Source organism: Drosophila busckii, chromosome 2R (genome assembly GCF_011750605.1).
Source record: "Drosophila busckii strain San Diego stock center, stock number 13000-0081.31 chromosome 2R, ASM1175060v1, whole genome shotgun sequence".
Taxonomy (NCBI): Eukaryota; Metazoa; Arthropoda; class Insecta; order Diptera; family Drosophilidae; genus Drosophila; species Drosophila busckii.
Genome location: NC_046605.1, coordinates 22052084 through 22073404, shown reverse-complemented (window position 1 = coordinate 22073404; position 21321 = coordinate 22052084). Strand labels below are relative to the sequence as shown.

General features: G+C 39.4%; 1 protein-coding gene across 1 annotated transcript; it reads right to left on the bottom strand.

The window, feature by feature from the left end:
- Nucleotides 1–606: 606 nt before the first annotated feature.
- LOC108603806 (jmjC domain-containing histone demethylation protein 1) lies at nt 607–18962 on the bottom strand. The gene is made up of 6 exons (XM_017992905.2): nt 18883–18962; nt 17655–17954; nt 13353–13513; nt 4971–6370; nt 3675–4396; nt 607–3354 (listed from the first exon to the last, which is right to left on the bottom strand). Exons 2-6 carry the CDS (start codon nt 17751–17753, stop codon nt 1693–1695), a joined length of 4044 nt encoding a protein of 1347 aa, XP_017848394.1. The 5' UTR covers nt 17754–17954; nt 18883–18962; the 3' UTR covers nt 607–1692.
- Nucleotides 18963–21321: the final 2359 nt, after the last annotated feature.

Sequence of the window (21321 nt, the reverse complement as noted above, 5' to 3'; positions counted from 1 at the left end):
CGCGCTCACTCGAGACTCTTTAAGTCGGTGAGAGTGTCTTGAGAGTATGTATGTGTGACCATTTCTATCTCTCTCACCCTTTCACGCTTTGCCTATGATGAAATAAAGCAAGAACAAAAATCACTAATGAAACAACAACAAAAAAGACACTTTGCGCTTGAACGCAAATCGTTTTGCTCAGTTGAGGCCCAGTTAAGGAGCAAAAATATCCCATTCAAACTGTTGTCGCAAGAGCGCTTCGTGTGTTCTCTCACCGATCAGCATAAAACAGACAACATGAAAGAAACAAGTTAGGAGTGCATGCGTGTTTGTGAGGGCATGCGGGTGTTTGCTGCGATGCCCTAGTCAAAGTGTATTGAAAAGTTGGTGGCGCCCAACTTTAATTTGTCCACTTGTTTGTTTTTTTTTTTTGTATTTTGAAACAATAGTAAATGCCATGCAATGTTGGATAATTAATAAATATAGATTATATTTAAGAAGGAGTAACACACATATTTTTATATTTTTTAAAATATGCACGATTTATTTAAGTTTTGTTGAAAAACATTAAATATTTGATTAATTAAATTTCAATGTGGGGTGTTTATTGCGTATATCTACTTTACTTCTTAGCTAACATATATATATATATATATATATATATCACTTATATTTATTATCATAATTAATATTTTTTGCTATGTCTATATCATGAATCATCTACATGTGATGAGAAAGCGTGTTGGTGCAATTTAACGCGGGCGAGTCAGAGATAACGACTATATACTACCGGAAGTGGGTAGTAATGTGCGTATTTCTACAAAAAAATTTAAAATAAGTTTTTCTCTTTAATAATTAAAGAGAATAAATACACACATACGTTTTATATGTAAGTGTAATATTTTTAAAATCAATCTCAAGTGTTAAGAGGTTGTATGTATTATCCTATGCTAAGCTAAGCTTAAGTGCAACTAGGCATGTACTACGGTTTATTAGCCATGCTTTTCTCTCTAAATATTATTGGCAACAAGTAGACACACATTGTAAGTATGTTCACTATAACTATGACACATGGACTCGTTTATTGCATTTTATTATTATTTATTTTTAAACACTTACACAGAACATGAATGCGGGAATGCTTATACATACATGAGTGCTCTAATGTTTCGTATATTACAACCAAAAGTACATATGTTAATATTCACGCCTTCTCTTCTAGGCTCTGATTTGAACTAAAGGTAACCTATTTAAATATAATATTGAAAGGGAAAACACTTTATGCATAGAAATCTATGCTCGGTAGACATGAATATGTATGTTCTTTCAGCATTTTACAAAAAAAAAAATAAATAAATAAATAAAAATGTCAAAGTGTATAAAAAGCAGAATACGTTAGTATGAATTATAAACTCGACCGGAGTTCAGACATCTTCATCATCAACTACATTAGAACAATCGATTTCTGTTGTATTTTATGCGAAAGACATTTTGTATATTTCACATTATATGGAAACAGCATTCTTTGGTCTTTGTATGAGAGCTACTATTGCAGCAATTTAAAGTGTGTGATCGTAAGAATTAGAAGGATGTGGGTCTGACATCAGAACGAATTCTTAAATTAATGAACTTAAAAGCTTAACTAATGGGGGAAGTGTGTTGTGGATAGAAGATATAACGTGTTTCACTATTGTCGCTATCCTTAGTCGCGCCTCAGTTATTGGTAAGTGAGGGTCGACGGCGTTCCACAAGCTTTATATCCTTGACGCACAGATCGTGTTTGGAATTGCTAGCGAAGCGTATGACAGATTGGGTGCTTACTTGAGGCACATGTCTGAGGTCAAGCCAGACGAGACTTTCACATTTGGATAGGTGCTCCAGGGAATTTTCCGAGACCAAGCGACAGGCGCTCAAATTGAGTTCAACAAGGCGAGCAATGGCTGTAGGTGAGGTGCCGATCTGGGCGACGCCCGCGTCGGTAATACGCTGACATGATGAGAGATCCAAGTGTTTTAGATAAGGCAATGATTGCATAATATAGCGCACGGCTACATCCGAAATATCCGTACCCGCCATCTTTAGTATCTTAAGATCACGCAGGCGTGTCTTTGAGTCGCTTAGACCTGGACGCGAATCCTTAGGGGGCGAGAGTATGTCTCGTATTGCGGCATCGTTCAAGCCACGCACAAAGCTCATATCGAGTATCTGCAAGGGCGGACAAAGGCATGTGTGCAACGCTAGCACCGCCTGTATGGGACAGTTCTGCAGTGACAGATTCTTGAGCGCCGGCAAGCGCGCCACAAGCCAGGCCAGTTGGCGCTTGGCCAGCTGTGTCCAGTCTAAAATGAGATGCTCCGGCTGTCGACGCACAATCGCAGTCAACAGCGAGGCGGACATTTTCAACTCTGAGCAGTTCATACGTTTCCATAAATCAGGATCCACTGCTGCCGTCGACCAGGCCTTACACACTAAACAGCAAGTAACCAGCGTCTCCGGTGGAAGGTAACGAAATATGATATTTAAAACTGTTGCATCCACCGCTAGATTATGCGAGCTGATGTTGCTGCCACTACTACCACCACTGCCACCTCCACTGCAGCTATGTACGTTATTTTGATGTCCATGATGCCCATTAGCACCGTTGCTAGTAATGCTACCAACGCCAGCTACGCTTCCAGCAGCAGCAGCAACAGTTAATGCCACACTATTGCCCACTCCATTGTTAAGGCCGTTAGTGGCACTGCTGGCCCCGTTTAAGCCCAGACTAGAGCTGGAGGATGGCGTTGGGCGCACAACATACTGAGGCTTCTTTAGTACCCTGCTGGATGAATTAAGCATCTGTTGCGCCAGCTGTGAGCGTATTGAATTTTTCTTGCGTGAGACTCCGCTGGCGCCGCTGTTGTGTCCTGTGGTAGCAACATTCGCACCACCTATTGTGCCTATAGACGTGTGGCAATCCACGGAACTGGAGCAAGGCACATCGTTGCTTTCGTGCATGCTACTGCTAACGCTAGTGCCGTCATCGCTCTTGCGTCGTTTCGCCTTCTCGCTTAAAGTAACAGGCAAAGCAATTTCTGGCGAGGGAGTGTCGCAGCTGTTGTTACGCTCTGTCTTCATCTCTAGTTGATGGTGACGTTTCATGCCGTGCTTCCAATGCAAGTTGCTATTGCCGCCCAATTCCATTTCCGATTCACTGGTGAAAACAAAATCGTTGTACTGACCCATTGGAGGCGGCAGCAAGTTGCTCGAACCACTAGCGCCACCTACAACAGACGCACCAGCAGCAACGTCAAGAACCTCCAGAGAGCTGCCACCATGGGAAACGGAAACCCGGCGCACCTCCGATGACTTTTGACGAGCTCGAAAATGACGCGGCTACAAGATTTTTTTTTAATAAACAGAAAAAAAGATTTTTTTATTAACTGTACATATAGATATGTATCTTCTTTACGGCGGGTCGATTTGTTTGAGTAAGACAAAAGGTAAAAAGCGTCATCAAGAAACTATGAACCATAGAACCATAGTTGCTTGTGTTCTTAAAATTCTTTGTAGCTTCCGAGTTTGGTAGACGATGCATGAACAAAAAATCGACCTGCCCTAATGTACAAATACATTTTCACAGTTTACAAAATGTTTCAATATTAGATTTTTTTTAAATAAATGTCGAAAGATAAAATGTTCAAATTTTTGCTCACTTTATAGTCATAGTTCTTTCCGGAGCGACAGCAGCTTGGACATTCCCAGCTGTTGGGCAGATCCTCGTTGACAATGCCCTTGGCATCGGCTGCATCCTCAGTGCCATCGAGCTGGGAAAGTGCACAGTCGGGATGGGCGATCTCATAGCAAACGGAGCACTCCATTAGAGCTGAAGGCCCCTCCACTGATGCGAGAAGCTTGGTTTGCGGCGATACAGGCGTCTGCCGCCAGCCATCCAAATGACAGTATACGCACTGTGCCGTCACTGGCAGCATGGGCGACAGGCATTGACGCATCATGCACGTCTGCTTAGCGCGACCCGGGCCACCAAACTTTACCATATCCATACAAAAGGGGCACGTGCCGCAGTCGGAGCGTTGGCAAGCGGCACAGTTCTTGCAGCGCGTGCGTCGACGCCTTGGTTGTCCGGTACCCGTCAAATGTGGTGACATTTTGGCTCCAGCCTCTCCAGGCGATGGGCAATTCTCCAGCGTGGCAGCAGTGCTCAAGGTGTCACCATAGCTAGAGCATCTGGCAATCACACTTATCGCATTGCAGCTGACATTTGTGATACTATTAATGTTGTTGTTGTTATTGTTGATACTACCACTACTACCACCATTATTGTTGCCGATTGCAGCAGCAGCTACTGCATTAGCTAGGTGCATTTTTTTGGGTGGACGATACTTGAGGGTATCTGTGGGTAGCACAAATGTGGCTTCTGCAAGCGAGAGTAAGATATACAGAGATGATTATTGATGTCACTCAATGAAATCAAAGCAAGAAGGAATTAAGGTTAAGGGAAAACGTTTTAATAATGATTAAGGTGTTGCAGCAAACAAACACAAGCACTTACATACACAAAAACACACTTGACAGGTTAAGAGTCGGAAAATCTTTAGCTCTTAAAGTCTCCGAGTTATTGTTTCTCATATGGACGGACGTCCGTCCAAAGAGCGTAGCAGCTCAGTTTGTCTTGCTGATCTACTTGCTACATAAAAAAAAATTGCTACATTTAAAAATTTTTATAACCTTTTTGAATTGAAAGAAAATGTCGAAATGTATAATAATGCATCGATATGCATGCATCCACATCATATGTGGAAAATCCCTGTCCTCTCATATACATTTAAGCAATTAAAATCAAAGCCTTGGCTTTGTGTACTTGTAGGGACATCTGTAGGGACTATCATCATAATACATACATAATCATTAACAGTAATTTTTTTAATATAAATTATAATAAATGCAGTTTCTGGTTTAATGGATAAATTAGGATATTAGGATTGACACACCTGACTGATTCCCGTTTTGCAGTGGATCTTTCTTCAGGACTCCATTACTATATTCGACAACAGAGTTACCATAACTATTGCTGTTACTAATATTTTTATTGTTGCTACTGCTCATAGGGTTTGGGATACTGCTGCTATTGGTAGCCGTATCGGACACACCCTCTGCTTCGGCCTCTCTAGCGGCATCCAATTCCTGCTGTTCTCGTATGATTTCGGCATTCTTCCGTGCGATCTCCTGCTTTATCTCCTGCTTAACCCGCGTGCGATCGTATATCTGAAAGAAAGGCTGTTGCTCGGTTGCTGGACGCAGCACAGACATGCCCGTAACGGCTAAGTCCTGCTGATCCTTGCAATGGCGCTCGACCAGCGTGCGCACATCTTTGATTAGTGCCACCGGATCCAGAACAAGACTGGGCACATTCTTCTTTTGAGGCGGCAAATCATACAAATACATCACGATCTCCTTTAGCCCAAAGAGCTCGTAATGTGTAAGATGCGTATGAGGGCGCGTAATCATTTCTGCTTCGCCGGCCGACGCCTCACCCTCCAGATGCGATTGACCTAGTAGCGTGTACACATATCGGGCAAGCACATACCAGAGCATTTCAGTAAAAAAGGGATAACGAAACTTTTGTGGTACTTTTGTGTTGTCCTCGACGCTGGCTGTTCTCAGCTGCTTGACAATGCCAAATGAGTGCAGAAAGTTACCGCCAAAGACGAGGGATTGGGTGGGTGTGTAAACAGCATGTATCCAGCCGGTGGGTATAAAGAACGTGTTGCCAGCGGTCAGATAGACACGCGCGCACTTCTCAACAGTGTCTCCAAAGAATATGTCCGCTTGTTTGCCGGATAGAACCCACTTCTCGTAGAGATGTAGGTTACGATCGGTGGGCGGTATGAGCCAAAAGACCTTGCTTCCTTTCAATATATGATACCACACGGATGTGCCGCCAAAGTCAATGTGAAAGTCGGTGTAACAGTTTTTCACGGACATTAGGCAATATTTTTGTACTTTGGGATACATCATTCCGCCTAGTATATTGGTACCCTCCTTTTGTGCATCCTTTAGCTGCTTAGGCCAGACAACATCGACCCAATCAATTTGGCGAACTATCTCCGGACTTTGCACAAAGTTATCAAGGCGTGTATGAGAGAACTCAAGGGATATAACATTCAGTAAACGATCCTTTTGGGGGTTTTCATAGTACTGTTGCCACTCTTTCATTGTCATTTGCAAATTCTTTTGTGTATTCACATCCATGACATCCAGCAGTCGACGCGATCCCACACACAGGCGAACATCGTTAACCGTAAACTCTTGCGAATCTGGCATTCGCAGACCCAAACCATTTTTTTCACGAAAAAGTAAAGGTATGTTAAATCCATGCTGTTGTAGAAAGCTGCAAACGATCAAAGAGAAAGAGAAAGCATTAAAGGATGTATACTTTAATGAAGAAATATAATCATATTTGTCGGAACGTAGTTCATTATTTGAATTGCGCGCGCAACTATGTAAGCGAATGGTTAAGTGTTACAAAAGGTGAATCCTTTTGTAATTGTTCAGTACTAAAAGAGTGGAACGACTGTATATGCAGTCGTCAGTGTGGCTCAGTGTTGCGTTGAGAGAACGAGATAACGGGAAAGTCTAGAGTAATTGAGAATCTAGTCGGCCTTGATTTGTGAAAAGTGAAAGAGGACGCACACGCTGAGACTCGCTCCGCTCATAAAAATGTCTGACAATTAAAGAAAATCACCAAGGCATAAGAGCCTTCCGACATATATATATATTAATATAATAGAAATAATCCAGGCATAAGATAAATATATTTTTTGTGTAAACATCCAATCGGAAACTGTATTTAAATACTTTATATATATAGAGGTTGTTGTGGTCATGCTTGTATTCAGCGCTCTCCTAACTTGCGCTTGCCTTGCACTTACGCTCGCTTATGAGGCGAGCTCTATTTAATTTCTCTACTTAACACTTTTATATTTCGATCTCGCTACTAACAAGTTGAACTTTACTCGCTCTAGACTCTCGTAACAGACACATAAGTCTTTAGTTGTTCTCGTAAGCCGGCCGTGCCCCATAATCTCAATTACATATATTCGAAACATTGTAAATTTAACTAAACTGAAAACACATAAACCTGCAGAGGGCAGTAATAAATTTACATATTATAAAGAAATTCTCGTCGTTTTATAATATAAATTCGGGCGTTAAGTCGCGATTAGCAAAATTACAGGTAGCTCAACAGAGGTTCTTTTAAAATGAACGTTTTTACGCCCAGAATTGGTAAATTAAATAAAATGTTTTCAACGAAGCTTAGCTCGAAGGTGTTTTTTAAAAAGTGTGGAAAATTAAGCTATATTTTTGAATTTGACTATTAATCATATATGAAATTACGTCATTTATCGATAGTTAACACTGAACATTCAACATAGCAATGTTATTACTCTTATTATATTATTAACATCATATGTATCTTCTAACCGTTCCGAGGGTTAATAAAAAAAATAAAACAGACTTTGAACTCATCACAGAAATTATAATCGGCGAAGGAGTATGATACAATATCAGAATATGAAGACAAAGCTATAAGTACAGTCGCGCGTACTGAATATGTGATAAAACGGTTATCTGCAACGATTGATGAGAAAGATGAAACCAAAGAGAATGAGACTCAAAGCAAACGTCGCGAGGCGAGTTATTTACCGATTACAAAGCTCAAACCCATCGAATCTAAAAGGTTAAGCAGAACTTTCGAGAATTGGTTGCCATTCTAAAGACAATTTAATTTGACCATACATAAAAATCCGACATTTAATTATTCGAACAAGTGCTTGACAGAATCAGCGGCAGCAACGGTAGCGGGCTTTATTCCCACTAAGCAGTGTTACAAAGAGACCATTTATACGGAGGAGACAACGAGAAAATAACCGAAAAAACTCCTCAAGATAAAAGCCGTGGATGATGTAAAGGGATTGAGAGAATTGTACAACGGAACTTGAGCTACGACACGCCCATTAACGGCTCTTGGAGTCTCAGTTTCAAGTTATTGAATTATGAGGCAAGGCCCTAAGCTCAACAGTTCTGATTAAATAACATTGTTGTTGGAGTACATAAAAATAGAAGTGGAACCTTCATAAACAGCTCAGATGTTTGAGAGCGAAAGTAAGTAGCGAAAAGAGCGAGAAAGCCAGGAACGAATGACAATGAGAGGAACATCAGTTGGATGATACCACTAAGCATACAACACATAGAAGCGTAAAATCGACTAAAAATGTGTTGCATAAAATTTTTGGACGATTGAGCCCCAGGCATACTTCGTGAAGTAATTGCCGAAATCAAACCAGGGTTGCACACATCATTGCCTAAGAGGCTTTCAACGCATGAGGGTGGGTGCGCTGCGCAGCGCGCTGATATTCTTTCTATGTATGCGTGCATGTCTTAGAGCATGTGTGTGAAGCAACAGCTGCCAGCGCGTGAGTGCGAGTGGCCAGTTGCATCAGGTCCCAGCGTTCATATGTGAGTGCTTATGAGTGCGAGTGGATAGTTGCATCAGGTTGTATGTTGTATGCTTAGTGATTATACGCAGCGGGACAAGCAAACATACGACTATGCATCTTTTGCAAGCGAGCTAATCACTAATTAAAAGATATTAAACCCAAATGTGTTGCGATCCGTGAACGGAAACAAATATTGAGATGTGTAGCCAGATTTTTTCGTTGCGGAAAGTCGAACCACACCTCCAAATTTTGCAAAATTAACTTTATAAAATGCACAAAGAGCGAACAAAAATGAATCAGCGACGGCAGTGAGCAATGCAACAACTTTAAGTACAGCAGTAAAGCGCATTGATATTGAAATTTGCAAACGGCAAAATCATATATTTCAAACGGATTTAATAAAGTGTTGACGAGATTAATTATGGACTTTGGCAGCCAGTGCACCTGCATAACGGAAGCATTGGTCAAACGTCTGAAACTTCAAACTGTGAGCACAGAAAGAATCCAAATTTATGGATTTGGAGAATCAAAGCAAAAAAAAAAACGATTAATGAAATTAAAGTGAGTGCTTACAGAAAACACACAAAAATTTGATGACCTTTTTCGTGTGCTTTGCTTCGGGAAGCTGATGCTCACACACGAAATATTGATCGGATCCCTAAGCCACACACAAGCAATTGTCGTGTGGTCTCAACCTCAATTTCGCTTGTGTGTGGCAGTCCCATGTGTTTTTAGGGGTGTGTGCACTCTTGCTGTTCTCTGATACATATGCTCATTGGGCAAGAATTTAGTAGCAGTTAATACATTCTTCGGATGGACAATACAAGGATATTGTGGAGATGCTAAACTTGATCAAATGTGTATACTAAACGTAATCAAACAGCGTGAAGAATTCAACATTGAAAAGTTATGGGAATTGGAGGCTACTGGCATTTCAGCATGCGGTGAGCTATGCGATGCATCTCAAACTGCCGAAATATATTTTGTAGATATCAGATATTCAGCGAAGATGCCCTGGGAAATAGCGAAAGAGCATTTGCGCGACAAAAAGAGTGTGGCATTGTCACAGCTAGGTAGGTTAACCAACAAAGCTTATACGCGACTACGATAAAATTAAAGAATATGATGATGGAATGCGGCAGTTGTTGAGCGATGGCATTTCATAAGCAGTGGCAGGAAAATTAAACGGTAAGAGGTACTATATGCCGCATCGCCCAGTATACAGAGATGACAAGGAAACGACAAAAATTGCGTATTGTCTTTGATGCCTCTTCTTGCGACGGTAACACATCGTCATTAAATGACCATCTTGATTCAGGTAACAATTTTAATATGATTGTGACAGACAATGAAAAGGCGTTTCTACAAATCGCAATTAACGGGACTGATCGTGACTCGCATCGATTCCTTTGGTACCCATCCAAGCCAGAGGAAGGAAAGCACTACCCAAAGGTTGAAGAATTTCGTATGACTCTACTAGCGTCTACAATTAAACAGAAAATGAGACAGTAAGCAAGATACTACAGAAATCATTTTACGTTGACGATCTGGTCCCCAGCGTATACAGTCTCAAGGAGCGGTATTGCTACACAACTCAGCCAAAAGCACAATGCAAAAGGCCAGATTTAGCCTACGTAAATAGAATTCAAACAATTTTAATCTAATATAATTATTCGTAGAAAAATTAAGTGTGTGCCGTCTTCAGAGCAAAAGGTTCTTGGGGTGAAATGGAACACTATCACCGACAAGATAAGCGTTGATTTAGAGTTGACAGTCCTTTACATTCAAGGTTTATCGCCCACAAAACGTAATGTTATGAGATCGATGGCGCGTACATATGACCCAATGAGAATGTTGGGCCCTTTTATTTTTTATAAAAATAGTTCTAGAAAGGATTTGGATACAGCATACTGGATGGGATACTCCCTTTCGCAATGACTTAGCGAATGTTTTTGCGGATTGGCAAAAAGGTATATATATCGTTTCTTAAGTATTGCAAACTCGACGGAATTAGAATATCAAGTATTTGCAGATGCCAGTCCAGCGTCATAACGAGCAGTGGCGTATATTAGAGAGATTGATACCGAGAGCAGCATAAAACTAATGTTTGTATGCTCCAGAGTAAGCCCTATTAAAGATGGAAATGAACACGTTGCCAAGACTGGAGTTAACAGCAGTACTAGTTCGCTCTATCTTATTATGTATCTTATTACTGAAATGAATTTGATACTAACAATATTATTATTGTGGTCAGACTCAAGCATCGTCCTTCACTGGATTGCAAGAGATGGCAAGCGGCCAAAGCAGTACATCCATGCAAAGGTCACTCAGTTTAACAAACTGACTAACGTTTACGATTGGGTCACTGCGAAGGAAAGAACAATCCAGTGAATCTATTAACCAGAGGCATAGCGATCCAAAACGTTCGTGTCATTATATCGGACAATGCACAAACCTTTAAGCGAACTAGCATGAAGTTACAAAAGCTGGAAAAACTTATGAATACACTTATTACACAGCAGTTTGCAGCAGATAAGCGAATAACATAGAAAACCATTCCTAAGCGAGCCGCTTGGTGGGGCAGATTTTGGGAGCGACTTGTGCGGACAGTAAAAGGCTGCCTTAAAGCCACAATTGGAAGGGCTATATTAAATGTCGATGATGCGAACATTATTGGTCGAAGTGGAGAGTGTGGTGAATCAAAGACCACTGACATAAGTCAGCAGCGATTCCAATGACTTGGAACTGCTTACACCTGCGCATCTCATAGGGGACTGCCACATCTTGAGCGGCGAAACATTTAAACTGATGGTAACGGAATGGCGCAAATGTGGAAAGCGAGAACACGGGTGATACAGCGCTACATAAAAAGATGGCGTAATAAGTAATTAATGCAACTACGTTCTATTCAGTAAGAAGTCTAAACGAAGATGAAGTCGTCGTGGTACAAGATGATCATCAGCCAAGGTTGCTTGTGGCAATATGTTGGGCGTGACGGACGCACAAGAGCCTGCGATGAACGATGAAAAATAAGCAATGCAACCATTACAACTACTCCACTAGAGATTAGGTCGCTCTTTGGCAGAGCCGAGGATGTGGAAAATTAAACTATACTTTTGAATTTTAGTATTAATCATATATGAAATACGTTATTAATCGATAGTTAAAACGGAACATTTAACATAGAAATATACTAGCATAACATCATATGCATATTCTACCTTTAAGCTTATGTTTAGTAATAAAAGAACACACACAGCATACAGTTGTTCCGTTCCGTGGGTTAATATTCAGCCAAAACCTTTAAACATTTTTAAAAAAAAACTAAAGCATAACATAATATTTTGCAAACCCCACAATTGCTGTCAATGTGTCAATTAGATATATTAAGGTAAGTACCTTAATTGGGTCCCTTATACAAGGAGCTTCTCTATGAAAACTAGGCTGGCGAGTGTGATTCGCATCTGACTCGGTGGCGTGACCTTTGACATCGTGGGCTCAAAGCAAAAGTCAAGTTATTTAAGAGTATATTTATACCCATTCAGTAAGTTATAAACTGATAGGGCGCGGCGTGCAACACCACAATAGAAAGATTTGAGAGATGCATGATTAAATTCCTACACGTTCCTATACTTTCTAAACTTGGTTTAAAGCGCAACCGGCTCGACTAATTAATTCACCCCATATTCTTGTTCCTACCTCACTAGACACTAGGCGCTCCGTACTATTCATATCTCAGAAACGCTCGTTCAATGGATGGCTTCGAATAACAACATTTACTAAGTCCTGTTTTGTTGAAAACTAGCCTGAAAGAAAACTGCATCGTTTTCGAAGAAAAAATAATTTTATGCTTCAAAAACAAAAAATAGTGTCTTTTAGGTAGATTATAAGGTGCCCACCGAAATATGAATGTTTGAGCGACTGTTTCTCAGAAACTTTAAGAGCTAGAGCCACCAAAATTTGTATGTTAGTGCTCCTATACCCAAACCCGACGCTTTTAATTTCCTTTTTTTTTTATTTCCTCCCCCTCCACCGCAAACTTCTTTTTTTGATATATGCAGTTAAAAACTATTTACAGAAGGTCTGATATAGATGATCGGCATGCATACATACCAAAATTGTTGTCCCAAGCTCTAACAGACAAACTTATATATATATAGATTACCTAAGTTTATATTTATATTTCTGATCAGAATATATATACATTCGGAAGTCAGGAGGAGTCCCTGTTTCAGGCATTTGCACAATTTTAAGATATCATTTAAAAAAAAAAAAACAACTAGAGATTAGATTGTATCGGTTTTTTTAACACGACACAACACTAACTTGAAATGCTAACAGCTATCACGAACTCACACGCACTGTCAAAATCTAGTAAGACACGACACGTCCCGACACGCACGACCTTAAAAATAAATTAAAAAGAAAAATATTTTGCCTCATACTTTGAATTTAAAAATATAATTTTTTCCAAGTTATCACTCAGCATTGTAGAGCGGCGCTCTTTTAATATAAACCCTGAGGTTGAGAAAACTCGTTCGCTTGTAGCAGAACTTACAGGAATATTTTAATTTTAAAGTATTTTTCAGCCACCTTTTGCAAAACTCTAATATATTGGTTAAGCACTTACAAATTTTCAATAGCAAATATCGATAAAATTTAGAGATCACTTGTTTTTTGCAGTTATGCTGTTTTTTGTGTTGGTGGTCCAAACACGAAGACGCACACAACCGCCGAAATGTCATTTTTCAACACGAACACTTCTTGTTGAGTCGTGCGTGTTAGTGACACGATAAAAAAACAAGATACGCACGCACCTCTACAAGGAACCCTTATAAATAGCATTATTATTGAATATAATATTGTACTTACGCAACTGTTAGATCGCCTCCACGCATTTCCCGAACCATTCCTGCTTGGGCAAACTTGGTGGACTCGAGTTTTTCGGCAACACTGAAGCCACGGGTACCCTCTGCATCCTCATCGCCCAGTGTCCACTCGTCAAGGTAAAGTTTTCGTTGTTTCCGCTCGCGCTAAGAAAAAATAAGAAAGATAAAAGAAAGACCAGAATTACTAAAGCATGTATAATGAGCTGAGCAGAAAAACACGAGATGAATTGGCAGCTGACGTTATACGTCGTACGTGTTGGTTACACTATTGTTCTTGTTGCTGTTGTGGGTGAGCATGAATCATAACATGCACAATTCACGCACAGTGAGAGCATTATGTTATATTATTAGATACTATGGCAAAGTTCATACTTACTTCTTTTTATCTTAAGTTATTATTTTTGTATTTTTTGTTTATAATTTACTTCAAGAAGACACATGGAAAATATTGTGTAAAACTAACTACGACGAATGAACAAATTAAAGTTGGGCGCTAACAACTTTTATATATACTTTGACTAGAGTATCGCAGCAAACACATGCATGCACTCGCAAACAGCCAACGCGTCACAGATCGCTTTCGCTGTAGAATCAGCAGCGACGCCGGCGCCTGCGTCGGCAGAGACGTTTGTATTGCGCGTCAGCAAGCGCATCCCGGTGTCTAAATTAAAAATTGAAATGTAAATAATTCCTTAGTTACTTATCCGATCGTTCAGAAATTTTTGATTAAAAACATGGCAAGGGTATTTGTGACTTATTTCAGAATTTGTTATTAATTTTAAATTCCCTAATATTGTGGGTATCATTCCCGATTTACGGGGAGGTGTCTACCACGCCTCCTTCTCCTTTAATTATACAGAACCTGGCAATTTCCCTCTCGAGATAATGCCATTTAGTTAAAATGGCATCCACTCGAGCGTTTCTAAGGCTTGCTCATCCAAAAAATCGAATGAGTCCTGGGAGCTAGTTTCCTTCACGACGGGCAGACTGATTGCAGTTGCTTTAACAGCGATATTACCAACTTCATTTACAAAAAATTAAAATGCTTGCTTAGCGTTTGAACTTTGCTGGAATCCATTTTTTTTAAAGCGTGGGTCCAGTATAGTAGTGATCCTTCACACTGTTCGTTGCTTATAAATCGAAAGGCGTTTCTTTATTGAATATTGAGACGCCAACTATCGATGGCACCATCGATAGTGGTTGGGCCACTATCGAGCGTGTCTGATGCCATCGATGGTGGCTCGATAGCGCCTAACCATCGATAGTGCCATCGATTGTTCTCCACCTCTAAATTGTGACACTTTTCAAGCATAATGGTGGCACACACAAAAAACAAGTGCGAGACCATACTCGCACAATGACAACTCGGGAAAATATACGCTCACGGACAGAACAAAAAATGGCTCGTGCGGCGCACAAGCAGCGCACAAAACACGCAGAGAGATCCAAGAAAAGGTCCGTTGGGTTTTTAGCCACAACGAAGCAAGCGCAAAGGAAATTTGCGCGAGGTCGATCGGCTGGCATATAAGCATAAGCGAGAAACAATATCGCTTGCTGTCTCGCTCTGTCTGCATTGGCAGCGACGCCGACGCGACAGCAGGTAGCGAACAGAGAACGGCAGGGGTGGCACTTTTTTGACACCATGGTGGCATTAACAAATCATGGGTGTGGGTAAATACGCGCGCAAGCAAAACAGATGCATATGCCTTTACTCATATACACAAGACAAGCCTGGGTGTTTGCAAGTGCCGAAAAATAAGGGCAAAAGAAAATGTGCGCGCTCACAAAATACGATCGGCAGGAATATAAGAATAAGCGAAAAAAGATCTCGCTTTTGGTCTCGCCTGTCTGCCTTTGGCAGCCGTCGCCGACCGCACAGCAGGTAGCGAAAAGAAACGCGCGACATTCGGCTAAGCAAATAATTGCATTACCTTTTTTTTGTGTTTCTTTCCACATTCTTTTCGGAGCTTTTTGACTTACCCACTGCAAACGCTGTAAAGCTTATGAAAAAATTGTCAAGCAGCAACAGCCGCATATTTCGGGCAGCTTGTGTGGGTAATCACAATGTAAGTCAACATGGTGATTTAGGGGTGCGTACACCTCATGCGTTCTCTGGTAGCGAAGCAGAAGCAACGCAGAAATATTTTGACCTTTTCTTGTGTGTTGCTTCGGGAAAGAATTGCCTGTGCGCACAAAATGCTGCTGAAATCATTTTTATACGCACAGGAGTAATGCATTGTGCTCTTGATCCACAATTTCGCTTGTGTGTGGCAGTACTATCATGGTGTACGCGTTGTGTTTTTATGGGTGTGTGCACTCTTGCCGTTCTCTGCTGTGCATATGTATATACTTTATTGATATACAGATCATGAGAGCAATCGCGGAAGTATTTATTCAAATTTTATAAATTTTACATATTTGAGACAGTTTTTAATCACTGACTTTATTTTTATAAAAAATGGAAATTTTGAAGTTGTGCAAATATTTGTAACAGAAGAAGACCCCATAAAGTATATGTAACGGACAAGAGGACATGGTCTGTCTGGATGTAGAGCAACATAATTTATTTAGCTATAAGAACTAGAGCAACCAAATTTGGTATGCAAGTGCTCCGCTCCTATACTAGAGGCAAATCGCTTTTATTTTTTAAATATATTAATTATTTCCTCCGAAAAGCGGAAAAATATTAATAAATCACAAAAACGCTTCCAGTTGGCGGTTGCGCTCAACTTTAATGCGCCCATTTGTTATTGTTATACACATAGTCATCTTTATACAAAATGGAAAAGGGTATTATGAAGTTGTGCAAATGTAAGGAGACGTGCTTCCTATAAAATATATATGTATATTCCTTATCAGCTATCTATCTATCTATTTATTCTTTATGAGCCATGTCCTTCTGTCTGTTTGAGCAACGGGGACTCAGAGTCTATAAGAGGTAAATTCACCAAATTTAGTATATAGGTGATCCTATACTACACCACTGATCACTTTTATTTAATTTAATTTCGGTTGTCTTTCATGACAATTACAAATATTTATACACATGTATGCACATACACATGCATATCCCTTTTAGTGATCGCCTTACAAATGCTTGAAACTCGTTTTTTTTAATGCTCATTCGCCCTATGCAAGCAGTCATTAAAAAGCTCGTTTTTACCGCAAAATGTCTGGCAACGCCACTGACAGGAAAATAAATATGTGCATTCATACAAATATATATATATATATATATATATATATATATCTATGTATGTTTGTAAATAAATATGCACAAGCGCTTATTTAAACATACATATGTATGTACATGCATACATCAATCAATGTACAAATTTATTTATTATACAAGTATGTATCTGCTTTTGGTAAGAACGCTAGTGTGGTTTATATACTGAACGGTAGCCAACTGGTAGATTGACATTCATGGAATGAAAGTGCGAGTGGGCTGAAAGGGCTGTTAATTGCAAGCGGATTACCAGCATTATTTCAATTATGCTTATGTGTATGTATATTTCTTACGCTCCTATATATACATATTATATAAGTATGTACTTAAATATATGTATGTATATGATGTAGGGGTGCTACATATTCTGAAAGTATAACCACGCTAACATATGTATGCTGCTATTAACCGATAGAATGTGTATACATTTACATTTACAAAATCCGTCAAATTATTCGGTGGAATATTGCGTATATCCCAGCCTAGCACTAAATTCGATCTAATAAGAACCTGTTCGTGGTTGAGAATATTTAGAACAGATCTAATTTCATAAATTAATTCCGTATACAAAATAATAAGGACAATAATACAATACTATAAATAAAGACTAACGGGTTGATAAATACAAGCTTTTGGAATTTTAGTTAGCACATATAACGGCTTTGCCAAAAAAGAGCTTGTGGCAACTGACCCTCTCCTAGTGGTTTTGTTGGTCAACGAGAAGCAACAGCTGCTGGCCCAATTAAATGCTCAAGCCAAGTGATTTTAATATTACGACTACTGTAAGTACAGGCGAATGCAATATATGTACATGTGAAAGGATTTATATGTCTGATGACAACATTAAAGCGCGCAGTAATAATCGGCGCAGCCATCTTTCTAATACAATTTAGAGAATCATAGCAAAAGCTTCGCCGACGGCGAGAATTATTAGAAAGATGTCAATTCCTTTTTCTAAATCTAATTAGTATGAGCCTTACTTAATTTTTATGAGATGCATTTGATCTTACTGAAAAAAAAAAATGTTTTCTTGACTTCATAGTTGCAGTTTCTTACCAATTGACGGCGCTGCACTCCTTTGAGATTAACATTCACACCAGTGGTGTTGCTGCTGTTGCTTTTGCCAGGCGACGACCCCGTATCGGCGGTGGACATCGCCACAAAATCCTTTTTTATACACTTGTATAAATTGGATTGGTTTTTTTTTTTTTTGAGATGTGGGGTACTTAAATGTTGATGCTTTTAGTTTATTTATTTTGTTGTTAATTTTAGTCTTGTTTATTTTCACAATTTAACTTTTTACTTAATATTTTTATATACATATGTAGTCAAGCGAATGCATACAAGAAAAAAACCCTATATAGTAAGATACATTTAAAAATATGACTATCATCAATTTATTTTTTATCATCTTCGATCTTAGCGAAAATACACGTATCATGCATATGATGCTTTAATTTGGGGCGAATTGAAGCAGCCGACAGAGTGTGTAGAACAGCAACTCACCACAAATGGGGAACTTGTGCCTTTGTTATTATTCTCACTCACCACACCTTCCCTGACAGTTTGCTTACTTTCAGTAGATGGGGGATGCGGTTGCCAACTCATTTGGGTGGTCGTACGACTAGCGCCCACGTGTATGCGCAGCCACTTCCCCTTACTTGACAGGTGAACGCAATGAAAAATACCTGTGGTGTGTTTGCCAGGCTACATATAATGTCAGGCTACATATAATTATGTTAATGTGGGCTTTCATTTATCTATGTTTTTTGTCGTCTGACCGTCGTTCTTGTGGATGTTGCAGCAGCAGAAGAAACAACAACAGATGCCAATTTAGTTATCAAAATAATCATCATATCCATACATATTTACATTTGTTGCATCGCTTTCCCATGAACTTGTAATGAATATTCTAGCTAGCTCTGTATACATTCACATATGTACAAATGTATATATGTACATGTACGTGCATTTTAAATGGTGGTGACTTTGCTGCCTCCGGCTTTGATTTTAATTTAGTTGTAAATCACCACGCGACCGTATTATTACAATACTGTAGTATTCCAAATTATTTGGAAGTATATTTTCCTTCTTTTTTCTTGTATTTTTTATAATAATATACAAATAATAATAATATGTATATAATATGTACATATGTATGTATGTATTTTCTTAAGCGAGTGTGGTTATAGAGCATCACTAAACTAGCAGCATATTCTCTCAAATGCAGCAATTATTTTCAATTCACACACATAACTTCACCGTCAAAAGATTTTATTTTTACCCCATATTAAACACTTCCGAGACTTTTTTTAATACGTCGTCAACGCCGCAACACATCCGCTACACACCCGCACAAAATGAACTTTTACCTTATTGTGCAGTGCTGCCAATTCCGCTTTTTCCCCGTCAAATTTGGTTGTTTTTGTAAGCCAACAACTGTACAAATTGGAGAATAGTGGAGAGGGGGAATTCTGGCTTTTTAATAAATATCTTTGGACATTTCGCTTTTTTTAAATGTAAAATATTTTAAGTGCTAAATAAAAAGTATGAAAAAGTTGCATATTAATAAAAAATGTACATCGCAAAATATCATACAAACTATCATTATATACCAGATATCGATTAAGACAACTTGGGAAATGCTTCTACGAAGGCCAAAGGAAAATGTGCGCTCACACAAAATGCGATCGGCTGGCATAAGCGATAAATAAGCTCGCTTACTCTCTCGCATTTTCTGCACTGGCAGCGGCACCGACGCGACAGCAGGTAGCGAAGCAGAAAATATGGACCACGAATTGTACGACCTTTACTTGTGGATAGCTGACATTTCCTTTGGGTAGCAATAATTGTCGAGTGGTCATCAGCCACACACAAGAAATTGTTGATCGGGTGCCTCAGGCCACACAAAAGCAATTGTCGTGTGGTGTCAGCCGGAATTTCGCTTGAGTGTGGCAGTGCCACAGTGTTAGTACACATTGTCATTTTTAGGGTATGTGCACACTTGCTAATCTCTGAAGCGACCTCGGCTAAAGCACCAGCTGCTTTCGTTAACGGCAGTCATGCCAGTGTAGTAATTAAGTTGGGTTATATGATAACTTTCAATCTAGCCATTTTTAAATATTTTTTTTTCAATTTTAGGAACTTTTAAAAAAAAACAGCTTTGTTTTTATTTGTGGTTAGCATTTTTTAGAAAAAAATTATATCGGAAAATTTTTTTTAAATTGATTGCACATATTACGTTTAAAAATAGTTCAGAAAGAAAGATCGGAGCTTGTACTTAAATCAATTGATCACTTTTTTTTCATATGTATATTTACTCTCTCTGTAGTTACAGGTAATACAATTAAACGAACCTTTAAGTCTAAGTCATTTCATTGAGAATGCCCTCGAACACGGATCGAAAGTTTTTTATCGGGTTTTTCTGAAATAGTTGTCCTATTTATCTTAAAAAAGTTCCCAGCAATAATATAAGCTAGAATCTTAGAAAGGAAGGAACTGCCATATGCTAGATCTTGCCTGAAATATGCTAATATGCAACTCTGTCCACTGTGGTGGCATGCCAACAATTAATGGCACTACGAGTATTGATATTTATCGGGATCAATAAAAGTGGCAAAAAGTTATTCGTGTAATATACATATAAAATACATTTATAAAGCTTACAATCAGAGCTCGCAAGAAGTGGTCCCTATTTGCAAAAAGTCCCAAAAAGAACTGTTGCTCGCAGACACAATTGAAAACGGGATCAAAAAGACACTTCAACCCTGTTTTTACTCAGCGTGCTCTTTGCTCAATCAGTGAGAGTTTCTTGTCGCTCTCTATATGTACGCGCTCACTCGAGACACTTTAAATCGGTGAGAGTGTCTTTTCGCATGTAATGTGTGTTGCGCGCCTTGCATTAAGTATATCAAAATTATATAATTTTCGCTACCCGCTGTCGCGTCAGCGCGGGTGCCAGTACAGACAGCCCTTATTTTGCGTTTTTTCACATACATTTTTGGGACTTTGTGTTTATCCAAGCAAAAGGCTTGTAAAGGCTTATGCAAAATTGTCGGGGGGTGGGCACACTCACACTGCCGTTCTCTGATATGTATATTCCTACGCATTAACATCCCAGCAAGTGACCATTTCTATCTCTATCACCCTTTCACGCTTTGCCTATCATGAAATAAAGCAACAACAAAGCACTAATGAAGCAACAACAGAAAAGACACTTTGCTTTGAACGCAAATCGTTTTTGCTCACTTGCCGAGGCTCAGTTGAAAAGCGCCGAGCAAAAATATCCCTTTCAGACTGTTGTCGCAAGAGCGACACCGATCAACATAAAACAGAAAACACGAGTGAAATCAGTTTGAAGTGTTCTGTTCAGAGAGTGAGCGAGTCTGTATAATATTTCCCTGTTATTTCAGTGAGCAGACAGCTTGTGAAATTTGCTTACAATGCATAATTAATACTATTGTTACTACTAATATGCCTATATAAATACCAGATAAGTGTGGCACTTTTTAAGCACAGTGGCGCACACAGAAGGCAAGGGACATGGTACATACGCGCAAACACATAATATATTGTGTCGCACAAGGCAGATATAAAACACACGAGAAATGCTCTAGTGTGCTTTAGCAACACAGAATACAAGAGCAAAGGAAATTGTTCGGCTGGCATAAGCATGAGCGAGAAATAATCTCGCTTGCTGTCTCGCTTTGTCCGCACTGGCAGC